The sequence below is a fragment of the Monodelphis domestica genome, chromosome 3 (genome assembly GCF_027887165.1).
Source record: "Monodelphis domestica isolate mMonDom1 chromosome 3, mMonDom1.pri, whole genome shotgun sequence".
Taxonomy (NCBI): domain Eukaryota; kingdom Metazoa; phylum Chordata; class Mammalia; order Didelphimorphia; family Didelphidae; genus Monodelphis; species Monodelphis domestica.
The window spans coordinates 344,935,178-344,951,554 of record NC_077229.1 but is presented as its reverse complement, the minus strand read 5'-3'; the positions used below and the strand labels follow the sequence as shown (position 1 = coordinate 344,951,554).

The window sequence follows — 16,377 nt, the reverse complement described above, 5'->3', positions numbered from 1 at the left end:
AACTCCACCAACAATGCATTTGTGTCCTATTTTTTCCATACATCAACTCCAACTTTTGTCACTTTTTCTTTTCTCTCATGTTAGCCAATCTGTTAGGTGTAAAATGGTATCTCGAAATTGTTTTAATTTACATTTCTCTGATTGCTCATGATTTAGAGCATTTTTTACTGATAGCTTTGATTTCTTCTGCTGAAAACTGCCTGTTCATATTCTTTGACTAGTCTCATGTGGGAAATGACCTCCTGGTGATTTTCAGCATCATGATTTACTTCAGTGAAAATTTTTCTTTTCCTTTCTTCATCAGAGTCTGGAGGCTTAGAAAGTCAATGTCAGCCAATAGACAAGGCCATAATTCTAATCTTTCTAGAGCTTACATGATTAATGTTTAATTAATCACATTTAAATTGTTGCAATGGTTTAATATTTAATTTAGAAAAAAGAAAAGAGTAGTAGAATAGCTACTAGAAAAGAGGAAGATGAAAAGTAGAACCAAAAAATATTTGACTTGAAAAATAATCTATTCCACCAGCTCCGTTTTATATATAAATATACAGAGGTATCTTTTCATTGCCCATGACTACACATCAAGTTAAGGTAGTATTGAGGCTACAACCCAAAGCTATTACATACTGGCTCCCCTGTACCATCATTAACACAGTTTATTCCCTAATACTTGGGTTCAAGTATGTCATCCCTATTCTACAGATAAAGAACTTGGGGCTCCGGAACTTCCTCAATTTGAAGGTACAGGAGGCATCCTTATCAGATATCCAGATAGGAGTAAAAAGGACCTAGCATGAAATATAAGAATTAAAAGGGGGGTTGGGGAAGAGAAGGCAGGTTTGGTATATATCTATGATTTAACTGGCATGGATAACTCCCATTTAAGAAGTCCTCCTTACCGATGCAGTTTGGTAACTATTATAAAATTTTAATTATTTCCTGGGGCACTGGGTTTAAGTTGTTGTTCATCCTTCATTTTTTAAATTAAATTTTAATTTTTTCCACACTATATATCAGTATAATTTTTAATGAATTTATATGATATTTTTTATCTGTTTTGTCTCTTTCCCTCCCCCCTTTTCCTCTCCTCAATATAGCAGGTAATAAGATAGAGGTTATGCATGTGTTATTATATAATACATATTTCCATGTTTGAAACAATGTTTCTGTTGTGAAACAAGCCACATATCACTTACACTAGAGAAAAATTCATGGAAGAAATAAAGTGAAAAATGGTAGGCTTCAATTTGCATTCAAACTCTATCAGTTCCCCTTATGGTAGCAGACAGCCTTTTTCATCATGAGCCCCTTGGAGTTGTCCTGGATCCTTGAATTATTGATAATAGTTATCATTTGTGGTCAATCATTATACACAATTACTACTTTGTACATCTTTCTCCTGGTTCTACTCATTTCATTTTGCATCACTTCATATAAGCCTTTCCAGGGTTTATTTTGTAACCATCTTATTTGTCATTTCTCATGGCACAATAGTTTTCCATTACAAGCATATGCCACAACTTGTTCAGCCATCCCCAACTGATTGTGTGAATTTTAGATTTTCTCCACCCTGATTAGTCTTTAAAATCCTAGCAACCAGGAATGTCTACACCCCTACTTAAGGATTAAGTGTTGAGGAGGATGGCCTATGACAGACATGTGCTAGCAAGTGACAAATAAGAAACAACTGACAGACCCCTGGGCTGTCCTAAGTCAAGCTTAAGCTACCATTGGTACACGTGAGACGCAGGAAGTGATATAAAGAACGGTCTACATATTTCGTGTCACTTTCTTTCTCCAGGGTCTTGTGGAGACATTGGGCTCATGTTGGGAGCTCATGGTGGTGTCCTTAGCATTCTTGGTGAGTGGTTTAGGCTGATTCCTTTTTTCCTTTATCTCCTAAAACGCTATCCTCCTAGGAGGTCCCTCATCTTGGAGAAAGCTTCATTGCTGGAAGCCAAGCTAGATTGAGAAGGCCCCTTGGCCTAGGCCTCTGAACTCCTATCTGGCTTGCCAGAGCAGTTCAAATTCCTTTTCTCTCTCTCCTCTTAATTTCTTCCCTCTGTTGTAATTAAACCACCATAGAAATCCCAAACTGACTTGAGTATTTTATTGGGATTGAATTAATCCCTAGCGACCACTAGTATAATATATTCAGTCAATAACCCCTGATTTTACCCCTTACAATGGACATGCCTTCGCTTTCCAGTTCTTTGCCCCAACAAAAAAAGCTTCTATAAATATTTTTGTATATGTAGATCCTTTTCTCTTATCTTTGATCTTTATGTGATATAATCCACCATTCATTTTTGAAAGAGATCAGTGACATCCTTGGCTGTGGCTGATCAGTCCAATGTGAATCTGGAAGGCACTTACTACAAATAGAGCACAGATGACCCATTAGGACCACATGAAGGGTGCACATTTCTGAGCTTCTGTAGTTCACATTTCCTTTGTGCTTTGCTCATGGAAGATAATGTCTTCTTTGATTCCAGCACGCCATTCTGGGTGGTCCTCTGCCAGTGTTTCCCATGTCTCACATACTTCAGACATACTTTGAGTGTCCTCATGCCACTTCTTGTGACTGCCATGTGAACACTTACTTTGCACAAGTTCTCTGCAAAATAGTCTTTTGGGTAAGCATGCATTGGAGCTATGTGGCCAGCCAATTGGAGTGTGTTCTCTGCAATTCAGTTGAATGAATGCTTAGCCATTTAGTTCTATGGAAGACCTCAGTTTTGAGTGTCTCATCTTACCAGGTGACCTACAGGATCTTCCTGAGATAATTCCAGTGGTGGTGGTTCAGTGTTCTGGCATAGCCCTGATAGATTGTCCAGGTTTCATAGGCATGTGGATTTATCCACAGCATTCATGATCTCTCCATTTACTTGCCAGCTGCTAGAGAACCTGTTTTCTTGGTATTGATTGTCAAGCCAAAATGACCACAGCTGGAAGAGAATGATCCATACTCGGTGGCATCTTGGCCTCAGAGGCTGCATCAAATGCAAAATCACTTTCAAACAAAGAGTCAAGCACCAACTCCTCCATTTTGGTCTTGGCTAGTAGCCTTTTCAAGTTAATGAAGATCATTAAATGATCACCCTAATGCAAATATTAATAATATGGAAATAGGTCTTGATCAATGACACATTGTAAAACTCCGTAAAATTGCACATTGGATCCTGGAGTTGGGTTGGAGGAGGGGAGGGAAAGAACATGAATCATGTAACCATGGCAAAATATTCTAAATTAATTAATTTTAAGACTTAAAAATATAAATAATTTTATTTTTTATTTATTTATTTTTAAACCCTTACCTTCCGTCTTGGGAGTCAATACTGTGTATTGGCTCCAAGGCAGAAGAGTTGTAAGGGTAGGCAATGGAGGTCAAGTGACTTGCCCAGGGTCACACAGCCAGGAAGTGTCTGAGGTCAGATTTGAACCTAGGACCTCCCGTCTCTAGGCCTGACTCTCAATCCACTGAGCAACCCAGCTGCCCCCAAATAAATAATTTTTAAAAATTTAAAAAGTAAAAATCAAGTCAACGAAGATCATATAGTCAGTATGTTAGTAGAACTTGAATGTCTCAGAACAATATATTTCTGAGGCCAGCTCCCTAGTCACTAAGTAGTCCATATTGCCTCTTGATATTTAACTTCATCAAAATTTGAATTTGTATACTTAAATTCAATAAAGAAATAACACAAAATAGGGTAGAACAAACAGAAGATAACTGAAGATGATCCAGGGTTATAGTTATATATAGCTTAGTGAGTCAATACTGATATGGCCATACCCTCCCCCCCAAAAAAACCCTATAGGCTTAATTAGCATATATAAGGAATATAGCTGGGAGACTCAGTGGATTGAGAGCCAGGCCCAGAGACAGGAGGTCCTGGGTTCAAATCTAATCTCAGATACTTCATCGCTGTGTGATTGTGGGTAAGTCACTGAACCCCCATTGCCTAGCCCTTACTAATCTTCTGCCTTGGAAGCAATACACAGTATTAATTCTAAGGTGGAAGGTAAGGGTTAAATATATACCGGCATAGCTCAATACTGGGTATTACTCACTATTCTGCATTCTCTGATCCAGCCAAGATGGCGCTCTCTCTGTTCTTCACACCCAACACTATCTCCTCTCCTGTGCCTCTGCAATGGCCATTCTCCATTGCTGTGATGCCCTCCGTCCTTCCTCTGCCTCATCCATCCATCCCTTCCTTTAAGAACTAGGTCAAGCGCCACCTTGTGATGCCCCCAGGATCCAGACTACCTTGTGTTTCATGATTTTGTGTTTATTGATCTTACTCACTTTACCTTTGTTTTGTATACATTTCTATATGTAATTAGTGTCTCAGCCATTTTAAGTAAGACTTGTTTCATTCTTTGTGCTTGTAGTCTCAGTTATTTACCATAGTTCCTGGCACACAGTAGGAGACAAATAAATCCTTGTTGTTTGACTGATTAAGAAAGGAAGGGATTGTCCCAGAGAGGACAATCAGCATGGTGGAGCTTTGGCAAACCAGACAGTATGAGGGATGAGTATTTTTATCCTGGAGAATAGGAAATATGCACACACATATGTACACATGTTGATGTGCATATATGTATTATTTACATGTCTATATGGGTGTCAACAAGCATTTATTTAATACTCACCAGGTATCAGGTACTATAGTTCACTCATTTCAGTCATATATGACTCATTGGGACCCCATTTGGGGGTTTCTTGGCAAAAACACTGGAATTATTTGCCACTTCCTTTTCCAGCTCATTTTGTAGATGAGGAAACTAAAGCCAACAGGGTGTAAGTGTCTGGGGTTAGATTTGAACTCAGCATGATGGTGGAGCTCAGCTGCCATTCCTCTTTTCAAATACCACCTTGGGCTTGAAAGTCATCGTGTAGGAGAAGGAATTGAACAATTCTAGGGCATATTATGCCCTGCATCCTCTATCTAGCCTTTTCCTGGCCCCTGTCTCTGCCAGTCCACCAGATATTAGAGGCCACCAATACCCAGGGACAGCTTTGTCATGAATCAAGACTATTCTGAGTGATGTAGCCTTTCTGCCCATAAATAAGAGGTAAGTGAGGATCTAGAGGCAGCTCAGTGTTGAAGTGAGGCCACTGCAATCATGATCTGTTTGGCCACATGCCTTAACATCTGAGATGAAGCACCACTTCTACGGGAAACTAATCTGGATTCCCCAATTGCTAGTAACTTACCCCCACCCAAAGTTATTTTGCATATATTTTACATGAACATGTCATGAATGCCTTAATAGAATATCAAAATCGTGGTGTCAAAGATGATTTCATTTTTGTCATTTTATTTCCAGCATTTGACACATAATTCTTTACCTAGACCCCATGGACTAGGCACACTACCCACTTGATTTTAAGATTTCATCTTTCTTAAGAACACATCAGGTGAATAAAGATAAACAATCTATATTGTTTCAGATCCACTTGCATTTCAGAATATGCCATGCTATAAACGCTCTTTATTTCCACTGTAATGTTTCTTGTCATAAACAGAAAACTGTTCTTAAATCTAAAGAAATTAACAAAGCTGGCTTAGTTTATAGTCTCCACTGAGTTAATTCATGGTACAATATGAACTTTACATAATAATTAATTTAGTGAAATATTCAAATTGGGTCACAAATCAAAAATCAAAGAGTTGTTAAGATTTATTTTGCTGTGAGAGTTCACCATTAGGAGATTTACCTATTGATTTTTGGCTTATCAAAATAGAAAGGAAATCTACAAGAATCTATTTTCTTCTCATTTTTTTCCCTTAAATAATAGTTTTACATTTAGAAGGAAATAGGCTTCAAAAGGGCAAGGTCCATGTCTGAAACTTCTTTTGTAACGTTCACAAGGCTAACCCAGTTCTGGCCACACTATAGGTGCTGAATAAATGATTAATTTGTTGATGGAACTGCAATAAAGGGAGTAAGTGCCTTGTGAATCCAATATTAAAATGGTGCAGGTAAAAAATTCCCATTCTTTGTACTGTCAGCTTTGTTCAATATACAGTACACATTATAGATGTTCAAAAATTAATTTCCAGTGAATGCAATTAGAACTGGGTTAGGCTTGTGAATGTTACAAAAGAAGTTTCAGACACATTTCAGATTTATATGGCATCTTCCAAATTTTAAGGATTCTCAAGAGGTTACTCAGAGGCACCAGGGTGTCCTTAGCTTTGGATAAGAAGTTATTATGTTGTTTGCCCTTTTTTTTCTCCCTAATAAGAAGATAAAATCAGAAGTCCAGCCATGGAAGTCTAGGTTTCTTTTTCTGAGAAGCCTTTTGTGAGAATGTGACAGAGTCTGGGAAGACAAGGAAGGAGGGGAAAAGAAGAAAAAGTAAAAAGCAAGATTAGAGGGAGAGAACTGAGAACTAATTTTAATTTTGCCATCTTTAAAGCGTGAGCCCTTTATTCTAGACCAGTGATGGTTAACCTCTTAGAGGAATAGTGATGATCTCAGGTGCTCATGGAGATGGGGAGGGGAGTAGCCTGGCCAGCATCCCTCTGGCTTTCTAGTAACAAACTCTGGCAAATTCTATGCTGGGGCAATGGGGCACCCACCCACAGAGAGAGCTCTGAGTGTCCCCTTTGGCATACGTACCATAGGTTCACCACCATGGTTCTAACCCATAGGTTCACAAATAATTATTAAAATGAAATGCCCTTTCTTCTTTACATAGGTTAGGAGTTTGACTATGGAAAAGAAAAGTATTTCCATTGGACTTGATGGATGTTGGGTGGGTGGGGGGTTGGTTGAATTTTTTTTTAACTCCTTTTAAAAATTCTTTGTTAGGGATAGATCTCTTATAAGGCAGGAGGGAGGGGCAAATAGGGAAAGGAAGGTAATATACAACAAAAGCTATTGACAAAAAATGTTAAAAAGGAAATAATTTTTAAAATGAAAAGGAAGTGCTTATAAAGAAAAATGCTATTATTGTTTGGGTATTTTATATTTTTGATGGTATTTCTATTTTTTTTGCTTTCTCAGTTTTGTTAGCATATAACTATGCACAATATATTCTAATTACTCTTTTTGTTTCTCCTGATTTTACTGTGATTTCATCTTGTTTATTTTCTATTTTATTAATTTGATTTTCTGCTCTCTTAGCCAAGAGATTATCAATTTTATTAATCTTTTCAAAGTTTTATCATTTTTATAGTTTGATCATTTCTATGGAATTTTTCATTCCCAATTTATCTATTTCCCTTCTAACTTTTAATATCTCCTCTTTTCTACTTATTTTTAGACTTGTTGATTTTCTAAGTTTTCAAAATGCATTTTCATTTCATTCTTTTTTTCTATTTTATAAAATGTACAATTGTAAGGAAACTTTGTTTTCTAAAAATATGTTTTACCTGCATCCCAGAAATATTTTGTCATTATCATTTCCTTTTGAGTAATTATTTCTATGATTTGTTCTTTGAACCACTCCTTATTTAGGATTTCATTAAGTCCCCCTCTGTGTCTTTGTTTTTTTTTTTCATATTTCCTGAACCAATTTCTGTTGTTATTGCATTATGGTCTATAAAAGATGCACTAACAATTTCTGCCTCTTTACATTCATTTGTAAAGCTTTGTGCCCTAGTAAATGGTAAAATTCTGTAAAAGTTTTATGTGATGTAGAGAAGTATATATGTTTTTGCCCTTATTTAGAAGATGCCATATAAGTTTTTTAACTCATTTCTCCAGAAATTTATTCATTTCCACATTTTCTCTATTGTTTCTGTTTCTGTTGGGCTTATCCAAAACTGAGAGTGGAATATCAAAATCTCCTTTCACTATTATGTTTCTGTCAATGTTTCCTTGAAGAATTTGGATGCTAAGGCATTTGGATCACATAAGTTTATTACTTATATGCGTTTGTGGTTGATATTTCTTTCCAGTATAATATAATTTCCTTGTTTATCTTTTAGTTGTTTAATGATTATTTTTGCTTTATCTGATGGGATAACTCCTGCTTTTAAAAAATTCACACAAGATGCATGTAAATTTTTTATTTCTTTAGTTTCATTTTGTGTATATCGTTTATTTTTAATGTTTTTTGGTAAGCAACAGATTGTGGAATTTTGTTTTCCTATACAATATTACTCTTTTCACTTTATTAGATTATTTAATTCAATTAAAGTTATGTTTATATTTTCCTCTATGTCTCTAAAATTGTTTTTTTTCCCAAGTTAAAAATTTCCTTCTCTGTTATAAACACAATATTATGTTCCTTCAGTTTCTTTACTATAATCTTTTTTTAAAAACTCTTACCTTCTATCTTAAGATCAATACTGTATATTGGTTCCACAGCAAAAGAGTAGTAAGGGCGAGGCAAAGAGGGTTAAGTGACTTGCCCAGGGTCAGTCAGCTAGGAAGAGTCTGAGGCCAGATTGGAAGCCAGGACCTCCCATCTCCAGGTCTGACTACCCATTGAGGCACCTAGCTACATACATATATATGTTTTTAAAAAGAGAGATATAGATGGTACAGTGGATAGACCACTGAGTCAGTCAGCTGCCCCCAGATTGTTTTTTTAATTTTAAGAAGTCCTGTTTCCCCTCACCCCTGATCCTCTCTTCTCAATTGTTACCCTTTCCCCTTAGGGTTTCATTTTCTAGTTCTTTTTTTCTGTCCAGCTTTTGTTGTCTGGTCTTATATTATCCCTCCCCCGCTTTTTCCCCATTAGAGTCAAACATATACCCTCTCATTCTCCTCTGCTTCAATGAGTACTGTTCATTAGTTTAACTTTAAGTTTTGAGCTCCTTTCTAAGGAATTCTCTCACTCTCTCCATTACTCACTCTTCCTGTTTACCCCAGACCCTTATTCTCTGATAACATGAATCCTATAATTATTTGCTCTCTCACCTTTTTCTATTCTTCATGCAATCAGGGCTCCCAAGGAATTCATTCTAGGCTTTCTTTTCTAGATGCTTTCTGCCACTCTTGTGGAACTTTAGCTCCATGTATTTCCCTTTTCCATTGTACCTTACTGCCAGTTATTGCAGGTATTGGAAAGGGCATCATTGTCCCATGGCAGGGCCCCTTCCCCACTACTGATCTATGTCTCTTATTTCCCCTTACCCCCAGCCACATTTACCTGGAAATTTCCTCCCTGTATCCATGCTCTCCCCCTGTTGCCATGTCCATCCACAATCCCCCCGTCTGCTTTCTCATGTTATCTCTATCAGATTCCTGCCTCCGCCTATCTCCTTGTGACCATCTAGAAAGAAGTCTCTGTCATCACTGTTGCTATCCTTTGCCAGCTACATTTATTCACTTTTCTTGGATTTCTGCTGTTTGGGGTGTTTGAAAAGCAAATAATCACTTCGGTTCTGATTTTTAAAAAATGCTTCAAATCATTCTTTATTGAACGTCCACCTTCTGCCCTCTGTGGTTAAACTCTGATTTATAGGATTGGTCACTCTGGACTGTATCCATTGCTTTTCAGGACACATTATTTCACTCCCTCTTCTTTTTCTAGGGCATGTGGAACAGTCCTATGTCATATGACTGCCCTTTCCTTTTTTGTACTAGGAACTCTTTCTCCTGATGGCTTACAGAATTTGTAGTTTCTGAAATGAATTGTTAAATTTGGCCATTATGTGTTTTGGAATTTTCAGCTTTGGGCTCCCTCTCTCCCCTTGTGGAGGCTATCTCCACCTCTAATCCTGTTTTCTGAGGTGGCACCACTAATTCAGAACTCACTTTTTGTTGTTGTTTTTTTAAAACTCTTACCTTCCTTCTTAAAATCAGTACTATGGATTGGTTCTAAGACAGAAGAGTGGTAAGGGCTAGGCGATAAGAGTTAAGTGACTTTCCCAGGGTCACAGGGACAGGAACTGGGGCCAGAGTTGAACCTAGGACCTCCCGTCTCCAGCCTGACTCTCTACCAATGAACCATCTGGCTTCAGAGTTCCCAGTTCAGAGCTTTGTAGTGCTGGTACTTCGGTGTTGTGGATAACAATAGACTTTTGCTCCTGAAGGGCTGTTGTAGCCAAGCTTGCTGTCAAGAGCCTAGCAAACTTCTCCAGCCTGGAGTGGGGGTCTCCTGGACCTGGAAAATGTAAGGGAGGAAGTGGGATGGGGAGGGGGTGATGTAAGACCATGGTGTGTCCTCGAATCTGCTGAGTCTGCTCACTGCTAGTAGTGCAGCAGGTAGGAGAGGGGTGCTGAATGAACTCAGTGAGTATGATGTTCCTGGGGATTGGTTTCGTTATTTTAGATTCTGGGTGTCTGTCCTAGACCTTGGAGACTGCTGACTATTGCTTTATTTTGGGGGCATAATTTCTGTTTCGGAGAGACCCAAGAGGTCGTGGGGATTGGAGAAAATATCTGGACTTTCACTCTGGGTTTCATATGACCTAGACAGAAAAATACTCTTAAAGGATCATTTCTGATATTATAAATGTCCATGAACTGAAAAAAAAATCCTGAGTAATTATGATTTGCTCAGATTGTCATACAACTGGCACTCAGATCCTCTAACTTCTATTCTCACATTCGATTTCTGAATAAAACTGAAGAGCAGAGACAGTGAGAAAGTTGACCAAGGAAGTGTACCATGCTTGTGGCATAACTGTGAAGCACTCTACCAAACCTGAGGAAAGAGCATGGCATCCAGCAGAGGGTGGGGGTAGAGGGGAAATAAATGAATAAGTGTATGAAATATTTACTACAACTATATTATATGCTTTTAAAAATTGCCGTACTCTTCCAGTGCTTGGAATGCAAAGGTTGGATAACACAGTCAAACATTTTTTTATTGTGCTAAAGCGTCTAAAGATAGCAACATCTATAAAAATAAACCCGCAATTCTGTAAACCTCATTCCCCATTTATTTTTTGTTTCTGAGAAATACAAGATATGAAAATTAGTTTACAGTTCTGGCACAAATGCTCATGAAGCAGCAAGCCCAAGGTCTGGTATGTATCAAAATTATCATGTACGTACACTCTTATCGGTTTAAAAGAATTTTCACATCAAGAAAAATATGACTAGCTAGTTCCTTCTTTTTTTAGACTTAATAAAATATCAAATCTATTGTTACTGCCCCACACAATACTTATGAGCAGGGAAATTTAGGACAGTTGGAGTTAACATGGTGATTAGTGTATACATTAAACGCAGTGCCTCCTGGGAATGACTGAGAAATGGGAAAGATATAATGCATTAGACTATCAAAAAAGTACAAATTTTGGAAACTTGGTCACAAATGGATAGCCAAGTTTTATTCAGAACATGATGCATCAAGTTAATTAAATCTGTGGTTCAGATAATGGTGGGGAATGGGTGTGTGTGGGGGGATATTTTAGTATCCATTTTGCCTGGTAGGCACGCACTATCTACTTTTTCTTTCTTTATATTTTCACCAAAATAATATTTTCACCATCTAACCTATGAAAAACCCTCTTGGAAGGCTTCTACAGAAATTGCCAGTAATAAACTGAAGATATCCAAAGAAGGAATCTGTGGTAAACATGTAAGAATAAGTGTCATTAGGATGACAACCTGCCATGCTTGCAACAACAGAATATTTTAGCTTTTTTTCTTCTATTAACAGTGCAAATGGTTAAACTGCCCCTCCCACAAAATAGGAATTTTCCTTTTAAAATTAGGATTATTTCATATCTCTCTCCAAAGTGAATAGTTCTTTAAACCTTGTATATAACTTTTCAGACTAAATTCAATTAAAAGTTTAAAAAATAAATATACATATATTATAATAAAACAATGCAACACAAACCACCCAAGGGCAAAGGACTCCAGAACTTAAATTCTTGTCATAAACTATTGTCGATCACTAGAGAAGAAAGACCAGCTTTTCAGCATAATTATAACTGAGCATCTTTTACCAAAGACATAATTTACCCTATTTGCAAGGCATCAAATCGGTCTCTTAAGAAAGGGGGCCCTAAACAGAGGGATGCTACCAAAATATTATGGCTCAGGAAACTTTTGGAAGAAAAAGGTGGACCAATGAGACAAGAGTCTTCTACCTCCCTGAGCCAGGTAGGAGAAAACTAGAGATGGAGCCGTTACAACATTCTCGTGCTTTGGTGGAGGTCAGACCCTCTTAACAGTATGGCTGTATATTACAAGGAATACATATATAACAAAGAAGCCTGACAGTTCCCGGGAAATATCATCTCAGCAGATCTGCTGCCAAGTGCAATTTCACTTGGTCTAAAGGTAGTAACGTTAGAGGACCCTCCATACCAAATGGTTCACCGTGATGAAGAAGCATCACACTCGCCTTGTCTAATGTTTTGAAGTCACTGCAAGCAACCTACATCAAGCTATCAGGAATTGAAGGCATTCCACATCATTTTATTTTAAAATTAAACCAAGAAATTCCAAAAATCAAGAACAATATGCTTAGCCCCTCCCCAGTTTTGCTACAAGTTCATATGTATATCTGTGTGGGTGTACACACGCACACACACACACACACACACACACACACACACACACACACACAATTTTTTTTACAAAACCCTTTCTATGTGACTGCCAGAAGAGGCCTGTTTCCACAAAAGTGAATCGCAATGGCCTCACTGTCCAAATGCACCTAGAAGAAGACTTTAAAATGGAAATGCAGACAAGAGCCCTCCAACGAGGAGAACTTGTAATGGCCGGTATGAAACAAGCAGCGTTTGCTAAAGCTCATCATAGGCACTTACTATGGAAGTCCATTAAATGAACAAAGGTCCTGCTCATCGGAAACAGCCTTCCTGGGAGCAAGGGAGAAAAAACAGCTTAAAAAAGCATTGCTAGTGTCGTTTATGTAGGCATCATTAACATATGGTGCAAAGGTAAGGCTCTCTCTTCGCAAAGTGTGGGTTGCTCAAATCAATTTTTAGAAAAGTATGGCATTATTCTTCTGTTTTGCCTGCTTTGAACTGTTGTGTCTCGAATCATGGGCCTTATCATCTCAATCAATGAATGTTACCCTAAGGAACAAAATTTACCTATTCAATCTTTAGCCTTCCTGAAAGCTAAGTATATGCCACTGGAAGAATCTGACATGTTTTTGTTTTTTTAAAAATTCTTTCCTTCTGTCTTAGAATTGATTCTAGGTTTCATTTCCAAGGCAGAGGAGGGATACTAGGCAATTGGGGAATAAGTGACTTGCCCAAGGTCACCCAGCTAGGATACATGCATTTTAACTGATACAAATTCTCCCATTAAATATAATTTGGTTTTTCTTTTTTATGTAAATATTACAGTAATATCTTAGGTAAAAATGAAGAAAGAAGGGAATGGATAGGATAAAATGGAATGTATAAATTTCAGATTATGGCTATTTAAGATATTGTAAACAATGAAATTTCTAAAATTTTATTTTTTCTTCAAAAATGATTTTAGAAGACTACCTTTTCACCAAAGGACAAAAGAGAAAAATTTTCCAAGCATTTTAACTTGGAGAGGAATTTGTTTTTCAACAAATTCTCTCTAGAAAATATTTGTCTTTTAAATTCTGCCCTATAGCACCTCCCTCCACCCCCAGTTCCTAGCTGCTGTCATACAACACAATTTGCTTCTACTTGGGATTTCTGACAGATAATGCTGCCAATCTAACATTTTTCCACCAGGAGCAGAAGGAAGCATGATGGCGATACTGTAAAAGGGTATCAGTGACAAAAATCAATGTTTAAACCTATCAACAATGGGAAGAATTGTTATGAACTGAGTAAGCTGAGTTTTAAAAACCATTCTAAAACATGGTTGAGACCTAACGTATTTTTTTAAAAAATCTTGACTTTATGTGCCACGTAATCCATTTTTGGTCCCTACCACCATCGGGGTAGGGGCAAGAGGAAAGAATAAGAGAAAAGACATACAAGTCATTATTCAGAATTACCAGCAAGTACCCACTCCAAAGTCCTATTATCTCTCACTTCTTACGGTCCATTGTGTCTCATACCATCATCTCTCTACCTTGGAACCCAGAGAATCAAAAAGTCTCCATCCTCATATTTGCATAGTATTACTATTTCCTGGAATTGTGTTTTTGTCTTCCTGCCTTCGTCCAGGTTCCCGAAGAAGAAAGAGCTGTTCAAACTCCGTATATCCAAACCCCCTTGCACCAGAGTCAAGTCAGATCCTAGTTAGCAGCAAGCTGTCCAGCTTGTTGAATAACCATTCTCTGCTTCTCGGAAGGATGATCAAGCCGTTTTGTCCACCGTTTTAGTCTTTGTCCTCTGGATCATACATCGTCGGATGATGCCATCGAAACTTCCAAGGTAGAATAGAGCAATGGTGCGAAAGAGACCCATCGTAACTATCTGGAAGAGAAGGTGGGGTGGGTGTGAGGAAGTGGCTGAGACTCCTCAGTTTGTTCCTGGTTTATTTCAGGGGGGGCCCACCGGACCAGACAGGCAGAGAACCTCAAAGGTGAATCCGACATTTGTATAAACTCTGCATTTGTGAGCTCTCCTCTTTGGAGACTCTCTCTGTCCAGAGTGACCAACCAATCCCAACCCTGGAGGCAGGGAGTGAGGAGCTCCCGGGTCACTCTACTTCTTTCCTCAAGGAATTCAGTGCCTCCAAGCCTCCCTCTCTGCCAGAACTGAGTCCACCTTTTTACTGGGGGATACCAACATGTTGGCATGCACTCTAACTCCCCATCTCCTTCCACCCCAGCTCAGCTCTGCCTAGGGCCAGTCACAGCTGTCAGCTTGTCATCACCCACCGGTACACTTGTACAAAGCAGCTAGGTGGCAAAGGGGCAGAACAAACACTGAACTTGAGTCAGGATGACCCGAGTTCAGACCCTATCTCAGATATTAGCTGTGTGGTCCTGGCAAGTCATATAAACTCTCAAGCCTTAGTTTCCTCAGCTGTAAAATAGGAATAACAATTTTGTTGCTGTTTAATTGTTCAGTTGTGTATGACTCTTTGTGACCCCATGGACTGTAGCATGTCTACCACCCATGGGGTTTTCGTGGTCAAGGTACTGGAGCAGTTTGGTATTTCCTTCTCCAGTGGATTAAGGCAAATAGGGGAAACGGCTTTCCCAGGATCACATGGTTAGTCAGTATCTGAGGCTGGATTTGAATTCAAGTCTTTCTGTCTTCAGGTCTGGCCACTCTATCTACTAAGTCACCTAGTCATCTCCAGGAATAACAATAGTATCTACTTAATAGGGTTTTTATGAGGATTAAGTGAGGTTTTGCAAATCTTAAAGTGCTATATAAATACTAGCTATAATGATAAAATAAACTCCAAAATTTCTTTTTTCATATCATAACCTCCTACTATCCCATCTGTCCCTTTCCTGCTTCACCCCTGAAACCATTCTTTATTCTTACTGAGACCTCCTTTCCTTTCATCCCTCCTAGGTCATCACCCCTACTCTACCTTGGCTTTCTCCCCTTTCCATCCTTGACCCAAGTGATAATTAGTTCAACACTATGCTCTTCTTTACTCTTACATGCCTTGTCCCCTTGCCCCATGGATGCTGAGACCTGGCCAAACCCCAACCCTGGACCCCTCCAACCATCTGCCTTTTTCATCTCTATCCACGGGCTATTGGACAGATTTGGAGGAAACCACACAATTGAGCTTAGTACAAATTTGTGTTCTTTAGTCTCAACTGGGCTGTCCCTTCAAGAAAGAAATCTTCTTGATCTTACCTAATATATTCCCTATTCTGTCCCCACATTTTTTTAATCTCTCCTTAAACTTCGCATACTACCTTCTGCCCATCCCCACTTTTTTAGCTGAGGGCTTCATGTCCCATTTTATAGAGAAACCAGAGTGTTCACTCTGTCTTCTCCCCTTCTGTAAACTGCAAAGCCCCTGGATACCATTCCCCAGCCTGTCTTTTTACTTCCATCTTTGATGAAGAGCTGACCCTTCTCCTTTCCAAGACCAAGCCCTACACACCCTTAATTCTAGGCCTTCCATCTCCTCCAGCAGACTGCACTCCTCCTCTCCCATGGCCTCCTCTTTCAGATCTTTCTCTATACTTTCCTGCTGCTCACAAATGCCCCTCTTTAGACCTGTCCATCCCCCCAAACTATGATCCTGTAACCTTCTATCCTTTATTCCCTTTCCTCAACTCTCTGCAATGTCACTTCCAACCTCACCACTCCACCAAAACTGGTCTCTCCAAAGTACTCAGAACTGCCAAATCTAATGAGCAGCTAGGTGCCATAGTGGATTGAGTGCTCAAATGGAATCAGTAAGACTCCTTTTCCTGAATTCAAATCTGGCCTCAAACACTTAACAGCTGTGCGACCCTAGGCAAGTCATCTAACCCTGTTTGCCTCAGTTTCTTTGTTTGTAAAATGAACTTGAGAAGGAAATGGCAAACCACTTCAGTAACTTTGCCAAGAACCCCAGATGGGG

At 38.7% G+C, this 16,377-nt stretch overlaps 1 protein-coding gene across 2 annotated transcripts in view; it reads right to left on the bottom strand.

Annotated features, from left to right (window-relative positions):
* Positions 1-10,758: 10,758 nt before the first annotated feature.
* The window catches only part of KDSR (3-ketodihydrosphingosine reductase), a 69,471-nt gene continuing 63,852 nt past the window's right edge, over positions 10,759-16,377 (bottom strand). The window contains exon 9 of one of the 2 annotated variants that reach the window (XM_056824235.1): positions 10,759-14,309. In XM_056824235.1, the coding sequence (XP_056680213.1) occupies positions 14,190-14,309 (120 nt within the window). In that variant the 3' untranslated portion in view covers positions 10,759-14,189. The remainder of the gene's footprint in view (positions 14,310-16,377) is intronic. The other variant, XM_001365366.5, reaches the window with a different exon arrangement.